General features: G+C 40.7%; 1 protein-coding gene across 2 annotated transcripts in view; it reads right to left on the reverse strand.

Moving 5' to 3' along the window:
• The window catches only part of LOC112983649 (creatine kinase S-type, mitochondrial), a 28628-nt gene that overhangs the window by 13352 nt on the left and 3224 nt on the right, over nt 1-12052 (reverse strand). The window contains exons 1-4 of one of the 2 annotated variants that reach the window (XM_064500267.1): nt 8725-8814; nt 3520-3692; nt 2335-2533; nt 1040-1135 (exon numbers count right to left, since the gene is read on the reverse strand). In XM_064500267.1, the coding sequence (XP_064356337.1) occupies nt 1040-1135; nt 2335-2533; nt 3520-3671 (447 nt within the window). In that variant the 5' untranslated portion in view covers nt 3672-3692; nt 8725-8814. Of the gene's footprint in view, nt 1-1039; nt 1136-2334; nt 2534-3519; nt 3693-8724; nt 8815-12052 lie in introns of those variants that run through there. The other variant, XM_064500266.1, reaches the window with a different exon arrangement.

Genomic DNA, 12052 nt, shown 5'->3' on the forward strand with positions numbered 1-12052 from the left:
CTAATCCTTAAACACATTTCTGTCTTCAAGCTCACAAACAGACCTGCAGTGCCAAGTCAGACTGTGGCCCAAATGCTTAGTACCAGTTGGGACTGATCCTTTTGTTAAGAACAAGGTAGGAAAGTAACTAACTTGCTGTTAGGACCATGAGTGCACCAATGGGGTCTGCAATCTCTGTCACCCTCTGCTGCCAGGTTTTAGCTGCCTGTATTCAAGGCCAGCTCTGATATGGCACAGCTGTGTAACCTTGGATCCAACAGCTGTGAAAAGAGCTGTATGAAAAAGACTTGTGAGAAGTCCCATCTGGGGTCTCCAAACCTTCATTTGGAAGATGCATTTAAGCTAAGGCCCTCACCCTCAGTCCTTGCCTGAGCTATGCTGTAGGTATACCTGTGCCTAGACTTGTACCTTGTTGATCCTGACCTACCTTGCTGACCTCGGGCCTGCCTTGCCACTATGGACTTCTCTGGCAATCACTGGACTGTTACCTGGTTACTGTAATTAGACTTTATTCTGCTCTTCTTGCTCGGCGCCGACTTGCCCTTATCGGTGAGGCCACTGCCCTGCCTGTCTAGCTGTCACCGCTGGCTCCTGGCTTGCTTCTCTTGTGGAGCAGCACATTGAGGCTCCTCCCTGACACTTTTGCGTGATGTCAGGGTGGAACCGAATGTTTTCACTAAAGCAGTCAGGTGCAGGAAGTCCAGTCAAGAGGGGAAATTAGAAGAGGGGAAAAAAAGCCATGTAGATGTTAGGCTGATTTGTCCTTCATCAGATGCTGAAAACCTTAGCAGCATAGCAAACCTAAACTGTAATCTAACAACCTTGCAAAAAGAAAGAACAGAAGTAGGCCTCATTTCATTTAGACATATTCCCTTTTGTATCTGCCATTTCAGTCACTGTGGCATCCTGCTTTCTTTAGCCCTAAAATTATTTCCTTTGGAATTGTATCAGGAGAAGAAAAGTACAATTACACACAGTATCACCATTGTAAGAAGCAGCATTGAATGTTTATTTTCTTATTATTTTATTCAAGTCCTACCTTGGATGCATCCAGGTCTGTATGATGCTTCATTGTGCGTGGATCATAGCCATTATGTCTTGTTTTAATGACAGGGTCAAAAATCTCAGCAAATACCTATGGAGTCAAGAGAATCTACAAAGAGTCTGCAGTATCATAAAAAACACTTTCATGTGCCTACTTTAGCCACAGGAGAAATCCCTCAGCACAGACTCCTGGATGACAGCCATAAAGGGGGCTTTGCAAGTGCTGATGGAGTAAATATGAAGGGAAAGGGCATATGTGGGTTGTAGCTTTGAAACATGGCCTCTGAAAAATTCTCTCTGAAAATACAGTTTATTTTCAATAGGCATCTCCTGTCTTTGGCAGAGGGCTGCTGGCAACAGTTTGCCATGATCTGAGTTTCTGTTGTAGCTCTTCGAAGCAGAGTATGGAATTTCATCCTCTGTCTCCTATTGATAAATTGGGAGATTCTAATAAAACAACATTTATGATAATGTTCAGGGACTTGGGCAATTGTTCTCTAGAAACAGGCTAGGGACCAGGAATTCATTTGAGGTATGTCACCGAGACCAGCTTTATGTGGCAGTGGATTTCAGTCATTTTGACCTAGACAGTACTCTGTAGTGGTTCCTCATCTTCACAACAAAAAAGAAGGTGCAGTTGCACCTTAATTTAGTTACAGGCTTACTCTAGTTGTCACAGGTACTGGATGTGGTAGCAACCAGATTAGATTTCAGGATGTATTAACAACCAGGATATACATTTAGAGTTGCCAGGCAGCTTGTGTCCTGTTTTTAGGTCATGTGAGAGTACCTATGTCTTCACTGCCATTGGACACTGGTGATAGACAGAGCCGTGCAGCACTGGTATGTCAGTACCAACCACAATCACACCATCGTTCTGTTGTGTAGCAATAACTGCGGCAGAGCTTTTCAAGGCAGTCACCATTTCTAAATTAGTAAACCAAATCAGGTTTGCACAGGGCTGCATAATTTTGCTACCAACTAGCAGGAAGGCAGGCAGCTGCTGGAGGCAAACTGAGTTTTGCTCCTGAGCAGCCACATTTTATTAACTTTGCTTGCAGTAGAGAGGGCACTTTTAGCATTGCCTCATGTTCACTGTATTTTCTAATGTAGAGGCACATTCAAATCCTCACCATCTTTATGCACTTGACCTGCCCATTATATAATCTCTGGGATACGATTTATCTTAGGAGCATATATCTTACTGAGAATCTGTATTCATCTAATGAGCACTTGTGAATTACATTATACAAACTGAACCAAACATGATAGTATTGGAAAACAGTTTACCTCATAGGATTCTTCATCACCTGCAACCATGCCCACAGTTTTAATGAAAGGATGGCCAGGATTATCGACCCCAGTTTGGATACACTGGTCCAGGGTGTAGCCGTTGGGAGTCATCTTGTCCCTTAGTCTAGCATAAATTGCTGGTGTGAGGCACTCAGCCATGCAGTTGTTATGTTTGCGGAGATCAGGATAGTCTGCACTAAAGAGAAAAAAACCCACAAGCCCTTAACATCATATCTTTAAACAGTAATCCTTGCTAGTTTATGAAACTATCAAAGTGATCAGAATGTGCAGTACATAGATTACTTTAAAAGTGTAATTAGCTCTTGGTTTATACATTGCACTGAAATTTAGGAAGGGAGAAACACTCGAGTCACTCAAAGTACTCCACACTGCACTAATGGGCAACTATAACAGACAATAGCAGATTTCCGTTACTTGCGGCAACCAGGAAAATGAATCCCAATGAGCTTTCAAAGTGTCTCAAGCCCCATTAAATCTCTGCTGAGACACTTATTCAGAATTAAAAGAGCTCTAACTTTGTTCTGTTCACTGTCTGATTGCTATTAGCTGGGAATCTAACTCTTCAACAATATTTGGGGTTGTTTTAATGGTATTATTATTTGCAGAAAGCTGCACAGTATAATAAACCAGGGGAAGTGAAGATGTTACACTTTAGTAAGGCATTTTTGCAAGTGAGTCAGATCACATTTACCTTTTTTGGTAATACTTTGCTTTATGCACAACCCTATTATTTCTATAAGAATTTATTTTAACTAAGATGTTATTCACTACTTTAAAAAAAAGTCTGTCAGAGCCTGGTCCACATTTTTATTTAAAACAAGGCCTAATTTGATGTTTTGTCTAAAATTTGAAACATTTTTTAGGGTTGTCATTGTTTGGCAATGTTTCTGTGGGAGCGTTGATACTATCTCACATCCCTACACTCTGGTCTTGAAGGCTGTTATTGCTGCTATCTAAAACTGTTTTTTAACAAATGATGCTGTTTTTCAGGTTGTCAGACAACAGCCCATATACAGCCACATAGCTGGCATGTTTGCGTGAAGGAGTAGGTACTCAGCAGCTTTAATGGAAATCTGCCCTCCCCCCAAAGAGTTAAACACTATGCCTTCCTCAGCCAACCAGGCCTTAAGCTCCGCTGACTACTTAACCCAAAATGCTTACCTTGGAGGGAAGAGTTTTCGTTTTTCTTGTACAGCAGCTTTAACATTTTGCTGATTGAGGAGGTACCCAGTGGTTAGGGCCCCTGTACCTGCTGCTGCAAAGAGCGCGGCAGCTCCACGGCCAGCCAGGAGACGACAGAAGGTGCTAGCCATTCCTCTCGGAGGATGCAAGGTCTACAAGAGAAGACAACCTGATATCAACCCGTAAGCCCTCACGCAATGCGGGTGACAAATAAACTCACTTTTAACTGCAGTCCAAAAAAAGAAACAATTCATTCTTATTATTGGTTTGCACAGAAACAGTGTGTTGAAAAAAAAAGGTTAGTATTTACTGTATTTCTATACGTGTACCTTTGGTAGTCTTGGAAATCAACTGATTCTTAGTGCTGTATGGAGCACAGAATTCTTAACCCAGCATTCAGAATGTTTTAAAACTTTTGATGATATAGGACCATAATTGAATCCTTTAGTTTGCTTCATAGCAACAATACATTACACAGCGACATCTTTTCAGCAACCAAAATGGTACAATCCCAGAGTACAAAAATGCAGACAAAAATATTCAAAGTGATAAGGGCTCTTTTGGGTAATAGGAAAGGAGGCTGAAATCTTGTGGTGGTTTTGTGTCTGACTAAAGTATTTTACGGTATAATCAGTTACAGAACATACATGACTATAGGTTACAGGGTTTTGTGGCAAGGGGTGGAATAAGGCATCCCTCAGAGTCTCAAGTTTCAGGTCAATATTTTTATCGAAAATGCTTCCAGGTGACTCGGCTGTAAGTGGTTGTCCAGTCAGAAAAGTCAAATGTGTCTGGATGTGGCATGAAGTAGGTCATTCTTTTCAGTGCTATCAACCTTTTCCACGCTAGCCTGGCATATTAAGTACTTTATCCTTTTTCTCTATATGAATAAAAATGGTTTAGAACTCATCAGCATGGAAAAGAGAAAGTTTGGAGGGGGAATATGGTAGGGACCTAAAAATCCTGAATAGCATGGGGAAAGTGGATAGAGATAAGTCTTCACTGCCTTTTCCCATATAAGACTACAGTCCATCAAATGGAGTTATTGGGAGCAAAGTTCAAAACAAACAAAGGTAGGTGGCTATGTAGGGTATGGAAGTATAAAGTCCAGTTACTTTGCACCTGTCAGGCAACTATACAGAAAGACAGCTTTCGGAACAGCAAATACCACTGGAGAAAGCAAAGTAAAATGACTTCTTCAAGCCACAAGGTGTCACTTAACAGAGGTACATTATAACCACCAGTTTCTGACTCTCAGCCTGAGGTACCAAACTAGGACTATGAAAAGATCCTTCCTTCTTCCAGATAAAGAGATGATCTCATTTGTATATATATCATGCGTACTTTGCAAAGAAACCTTAAAATAAGAATGAACATAATGGATACCAAATTTAGAGGCCTTGCTGCAATTCAAGAATGGTCTTAGTGTGAGGAACAGGCTTGCGGGGAGGAGGGGAAGCTCTTTTAAAGGTGGAAGTGTGTAGAGGTCTGTCACATGCCAATGTTCCTAGAAAATTCCTGCAGTATAGATTTTCAGAGAGCTAGGGAAGAAAAGGGCTAGGTGTTTGGAGAGAGGAAGTCACTCTGGGCAACACTGCTGGGAAAGGACAAACCAGGCTCTTTCCAGATTTGCGATGAGGAAGCATGGAGGCTCTGCTCTCTGCCAGCCAACCAGGCCACGGTCAGGGAGAGAAGGCAATGTATATTCTGCCCTTCCCTTGTAACAGCAGTGACTCCATGAGGGACACGGATGAAGTCTGCGAAAGGATCTGGCCTCTAAAGTGAGGAGTCCCATGGGCATCTCAAATAAAAGAGGAGAAGCATTGGATTAAAAGAGCCTTTACCACAGAGAAGGAATAAACACGTAGGTCTTTACAAAGCAGAGGAATATTTTATTTTAATATTTCAGTCTTAGCAAATACCACTTTAATGAAGAAGAGTGGAAATGTATCTCTAGGACAACAGGATGTGAGCACGTTGTAAACCCTCTTCCATCTTTTGCATGTGTTGGTCAATAAATAATTCCTCTGTACTCCTGATTTGTATAACAGCATGGTTACGGAGTCTCTTTGCGAATACCGAAAGATTCCTCAACAGTGGCCCACTGTTCAGGAGAGAGACTGTAACACCAACAAGATTAAAATACCACCTAGGAATGCATATGCTTTATTAACTATTTCCAGCAGTATGTTTGAGTGCAGCTATGGTTTTGGATTGTGTGTGGAGTACAGGAGATCTCTGAGTCTAGCAGAGAAAATGGCATGTTCTATGAAAGCCTGAAGAAGAGAATGCATATTTTTCTCCTCCAGAATCAGAATTTGACTTGTTTTGCTCATGACCCCACAGGCAAAGAAAGATACGTGTCTCTCTTAAATAAGTGACACAAATTGCAATTTGTGTCACAGGAGCAAGATTATTCTTAACACTGGGATCTGACAAATCAGATTTGGAAAATGGACATGGAAGAGCTACAAGAAAACATGAATCTTCCCCCAAGGTATGTTGCTTCGGTTGTTTCTTCAAGCTTTTCAGAAGTATTTTTCTTTGTGTAATCTCTTCATCATTCTTTCAAAGTTTAAACAAAACACCTGAAAGCATTTGATTTTCCTTTCAGAGAACAAAGTGTTCTAATTTCCAATAATTCCCATGAAGAACTGGGTTAGTCAGGCCAATATGTAGTTACTCTTTGCCTTTTCCACTCCTGACTAAAGAGAAATGCTATGTTGCATCTACGTCTTTTCACTTTGTAAACAGGTCTTCTGGTTTGCTTACACGATCTTCTGTTGCAAAGCTGTAGCTGCTTTGTGCTTTAGTCACATGATCCTCTCACAGGAGATGTGACATGAGAATCAGGAGATGTGTTTCAAGTTTGAGGGTCATTGTTTCATGATGTCCTCTATCTTGTTTCCATAATTTTATACCTGCATTTTGTTATCCTACATAACTATTCAGCAGAGGGATATTTAAAATCTTTAACTGTCTCCTCCATGCCCTCAACACACATTATCTATATCTATATATAGATATATATATTATATATCTAACTTTCCTTCCACAGAAAGGTGATGACTGACTGAAAGAAGATTCAATATTCTTTCACTGAAAGAATTTCCCAAAAACAGAAATGAGGAAGAGATCACAAAGGGAGGGCATTTTTTTTTCCCATTATGGATAGATTCTGACTTCCTCAACTATGCCAAGTCCTTGAGAATTAACTGCACAGCACTAGAATATAATGAGATATGTACTGATACAGAAATGGGGCAGCAGGCAGATCATTCCCTCTTGGCTCAGCAATATAGCTTTATCTTGTCCCAGGGAATGGTTCCACTCCATCAATGAATTAGTTTAGGTAAGTCAGAGTTACAGACTGGCTCTCATAACTGGAACGGGATTTTTCCCTCCCAAAATGCAATGGGAGAATGTTTGACTTGAAATCAAAATCAAGTATCGATTTTGTGAAAGAGACTTTTGTACTCCTTTCTTTTCTCCTTATTTAACAGATGGTCCTTTTGCCTTTCCACACTACAGCATCCCCATCCTACATTCTGGAAATATTTGCTCATGACTAATCTGTGGAGCACGCTTATTGTTATACCTAAGTGTCTCTGAAACAATGGATGTATTTTCACAACAGCTCTATGTATTTATAGTTCTGTTTCACAGATGCCATCTTTACTGCAGGGAGTTGGCTGACAACCAAAATCCTGTCCTGAAAACTAGAAGCCTTATCAAAATCCTCTTGCAGATGATGATATTACGACTTCGGCTACCCCAGGCACTCATCAGAGTCTCCAGCAGCTTGGATTCTTGGTAGCTTCTGAATCCTGTGTTACTTCAAGGGACAAATCTGGTCTACGTATCTGATTAAACTAGAGGAATTGTGTGCAATGTGCAATATATTTTTAGAAAGCCGTGTGAGGCACCATAGTGTAATTATAATGCTTCAAAAATAACCAGAACACTGTACATTTTGACTACAGAATGTTTTATGGCATAACAGGTAATGTACAGCCTTAGACAGGGCATTATATTTAGCTATATTTAGTTAGTTCACATCATATCTGCTTGGAAGGATGCATTGTGTTGATAGCTGTTTTCACATACCCTCCATTCCTTATATTAATGAGATACGACACAAAAGTCCTGTGCTTTGTACCAGCAGCTTGACTGGCTGGCTGCATATTTTTCTACCATGGAGCCTTGTCCAATGATCAAGTATGCACCAGGGGCAGAGGCAGCATTCCGGCAGGAAAGTCACTGTCCTTATCAGTATGGTGCTGTGATCTGAACCTGCAAGCTATCGCAGGGTGTTCTTGGCTATGTACTTGCAATTAATCTATTCTTGAGGAGCTGAGCACTACACAGGAGCTCTGTGAGTGTGAAGTATGCCAGAAGTTGCTCTCTAATTTCACTGGGGGACAAACCACGCTCACTGAAATCGTTAAAAGATAAAGGTACTTCAGCTGCTGATTCAGTGCTTCTGTTCTTGTATTCTTCACTTTGCCGTTGCAACATTTATTAGACAAGTGAGAAGCTGATCCTGAGAGCAACAGAGCAGAGCTAAACCTTCCACAGAATTTGGTGTGGAAACAATACTCGATGTGGCTGCGGATAGCTGGCATCCTTGACTTTCAGGTTGAACTACACTGTGTTCCTGAGGTATACTGTAGTCACAGAAATCACAGTCTGTGAACAGAACGAAAAATAAACCACCTGGAAAAAGTAAGGGAAAAGGGACTAGTTTAAAAACCAGGCACCTTCTTTGTAACTCAAGTGGTGGAGGCTTTGTGCCATAGCTGATCTAGGGACCCTTTCCTCAATCTTCTTTATGCTTATGTTTGATTAAATGTCCAATGCAAAGCTCTGACCCCTGAGACAGACCCTCTCAATAGTGACAGTTTTCTTGTCACCATCTCTCTTATTCAGGCAGCAGCAGCAGTTTTCTTATCTGTTGTTTCAGGGTGTGATACATTAAGCGAGTCTGTAACTTTGGGAACAGCATTTTGGACACCTGTTCAAAGGCAGATTTTATGCCATGAAAATGTTTTCCTTCTTTAATTTTAAAGAAGTCCCATAACCCAAGTACATTTCTTGTTGGTAATGCCACCTTCCATTGTGCTTACACGCCCTGTCCTGCAGGATACTCTTGCCTTGTTGAACCACAGACAAGACTTCCCCTACCTGAAGGTAGACACCACTTAACCTGACAGATGCTTGTCTATGAGCCCTTGACAGTCTCCAATACTGGGGATTCCACAGTCTGTGTAGGTTAACTACCTAAAAATAAAATAAAAATTGGAGAGTAAGACAGGCTTTTTTTAAAAAAAACTAATCTCTAACTAAAAGTCTCTTGCTACAATTTAAACCTAGCACTCCTCATCCTATAATTTCCTTCCCCAAACTTCAAAATTCTGAGAGCAGAAATTTAGTTTCCGTCTTTACTAATACGTGCATCAGCTTTGTAAACTGAGTCACTCCTGCAAAAAAGGTGACTCTGCTAGGTGATCTGCCAAGCACCAGTCATAGCATCACGCAGCTGATGCCTGCGGGAACTGGAAGATGACAGCTGGCTTGATCTTTTGCTCCTTAGGTAGGAACTTCTGATGGCAGTTTGGCACAGCAATCTTAGGGACCATCATTTATTGCTGTCAAATGCAAAGGGTCTAGGGGGAATATGACAGTTAGAATTTTTTATGTGAAGAAAAAAATCACATCTGGATTGCAGTGCAAAGGGGCTTGTTCTATTTCTGTGAAAATGGTGTAACCCCTATTTTAATAAACACCTCTTGCCACAAGGGTGGGCTATAGTTCTGAATACAGATGTACATAATACTGCAGCACAAACTGAGTCCATGTTACGCCCCACACAGGTAATCCGCATATAATCAAAACAGCATAAATAGACTTGCACAAAAACCTGAAGGTTTTAGTTCAGCACCAAAACAATTTTTAAACAATTAGGGTTGGTAATGAACAAGACACTTTTTCTGAGAGGAAAGGCTACTGTTTTATTTCATTTTTCAAATTCTTTTCCCCTCTAAAAAATAGATTTTTAAACAAAGCATTGCTTCAAAACAAAAATTCCAGAAGATTCATTCTGAAAGTGCCTGAATGGAATGGCCTCAACCCCAAAAATTCTAATCAAAACTAGCTGTCAAATCTGACCTCAAATCATGACGAGATTCAGTTGTTTTTTTCCCATAGAAAACAGCAAACTACACTCACAATAAATTCGCACCATCGCCACCACTGTGGAGTCAGAGAATGGTAATTATCCCAGGCAAAGGCACAGTTAAAAGGCACAAGGTTTTGTAAGAACGCTTTATCAGAAACACCAGGCTCTGATTCAGATTTCTCTGCAGATTATCCCTAGGCACCCACTGTAAGGCTTTCACTTTTATCCATCAACATTTACCACTGTACAGCCTTAAAAACAAATGAATACACTTCTTTTTTTCTATGGGAGTTTACTAAGGGTCTTGCCAAGTACTTATGATGGTAGAAAATCCATTTTCTCATAGACGCCTATAATAGTATCAGGACAGCTACAAAGGAGAAATAATAGATTCTCACGATCAGAAGAACTTTTAGGATGATCAGTCTGGACCCTCTGAAAAAGAATCCAGAGTTTTCCTGAACTGATCAGCTGTGCTGGAAGGAAAACATCTCCATTAGAAAAGCCACCCAGAGTTTGATCTGGAGCAGCCAATGGAGTTCCAGAGATTAACCAACCCCTGAGTTAAAAAATAAATAAAAATCATAATTTATTTCTTGTCTGCATTTGTTTGTCTTCAACTTTGAATCACTGTTGTTTGTTAAAACTTTATCAGTTTATTGTAGAAATTTCTACTAGTTATCTGTTCTGTATCTATTTAATGACTAGCTCTTTTTTATATCTCTATCACTCTATTGCCGTATTTTCAAATTTGTTAATCACTCTTTGGTTCCTTCCTGAGCTGTTTGCATTTTGTTTTCATCCCCAACATCCTCCTGATTCCAGAATGATCGTTCGATTCCAGTAGTGGTTGTGCCAGGTCCTCAAAATAGAGGCAGCAGAACATCTGTACATCTACTAAATAATTTATGGAATCAAATATCGTGTTAGCCCTTTGGGGCCACAGCAGTTCCCTAGAAGTTCATGCTCTGTTAACTGTCCGCAATGTTTTGGCCCCTTCTCAGAGCTGCCATTCCCCAGAAATCTCCGAATGGCAAATACAGAACAATGACCGCAGTCCTCAGCAAAGTATCATTTGGGAGAGCTTTCTGATCAGAGAAGTAAGAGCACTATTTCTAATACAGAAATGGATACACTTCCAAATAAGACTGTGTGATACGGTTGTCTGCAATAGCAGCGTCCTGATTAGTCACTATCAGTCCCATCAATTTTTTACTGCTACTTTCACTTTCCCTTTAAACTGCAATGCTTCCTAATAGCCAGAAAAGCTTTTTCCTCAGTTGTGGGATTTTGGACATACTAATAAAATATTTTTACATGGTTCCCAAGTATCATTTCCATTTTCTACTTAAAAATTGTATTTCTGCTGATTGATTTATAATGGCATCAATCTTTGTAGAAATGAGCTCTTCCAATGCAGTACAGGTTATGTACGCATTTGGACTTCATTTTGGTTACATGTAAGACAGAATCAGTTGCACGTAAAACAGCACTGATTTTTAGTTCTGTGAACACCTCTTCTTTAGTTGCCCAAATGCGATCTAATTTCCATGGTACTGGACACAACATTTTGTTGAGGTACGAAGCTTTGTAATTTCAAGGACTTTTTTGGGATTCATAGCATGCGACCTCAAGCATATATCCATAGTAATAAAACTGTTATTCCAAAACATCATGAATAGGTGCTTTAAGAGCGAGACAGTTGCTTCTTTACTAACTTGATGACTTCAGGGTTTTCAGCTACTAAGCCATTTTACACAGGATTTTATCTGAAATATTTGGGGAAGTGATCTATCACGGACTGTTTCAGTGTAAGTCTGTGATGAATCGAGAGCACTATATGCATTCTGAATGCAGAACAGCAGAAGTGAACACATCAGGAAACACAGCAGTCCAAAGTGAATAAATGACAATTGGTATTTTGCAGCATGGAGATCTCGATTGGAGCACTAGCTCAGGTCCACAGATCAAGACAGCACGGATCTTATTGCAGGCTGATGAAAAGAAGAGCAGATAGGCACTACCAGCTAGAGAAAAGCACGAGCTTCTCAACTCCCATAGCAGGTCATGGAAATACAAAAATGCACCTAATGAGCACTGCTGTGGTGCAGCTGGGAGAGCGCACCTACATTCACTGCACTTGGTGTCACTGTCGGGTTTGGCTCACAAACTCTCCAATGCAAGGGACTTGCAAAGGTTGCAGGCCATCATGTGATGGTCCTACTGAAGTCATTAATCTCCTGCTTTTCCTTACCACTGCCAGGGCTGACTGGCCCGTACCCCAGACAGTTGCACTCTGCTGTCAACCAGCACCTACAATATGCCCAGCTGTCT

The sequence above is a fragment of the Dromaius novaehollandiae genome, chromosome W (assembly GCF_036370855.1).
Source record: "Dromaius novaehollandiae isolate bDroNov1 chromosome W, bDroNov1.hap1, whole genome shotgun sequence".
In the NCBI taxonomy this organism is placed as follows: Eukaryota; Metazoa; Chordata; class Aves; order Casuariiformes; family Dromaiidae; genus Dromaius; species Dromaius novaehollandiae.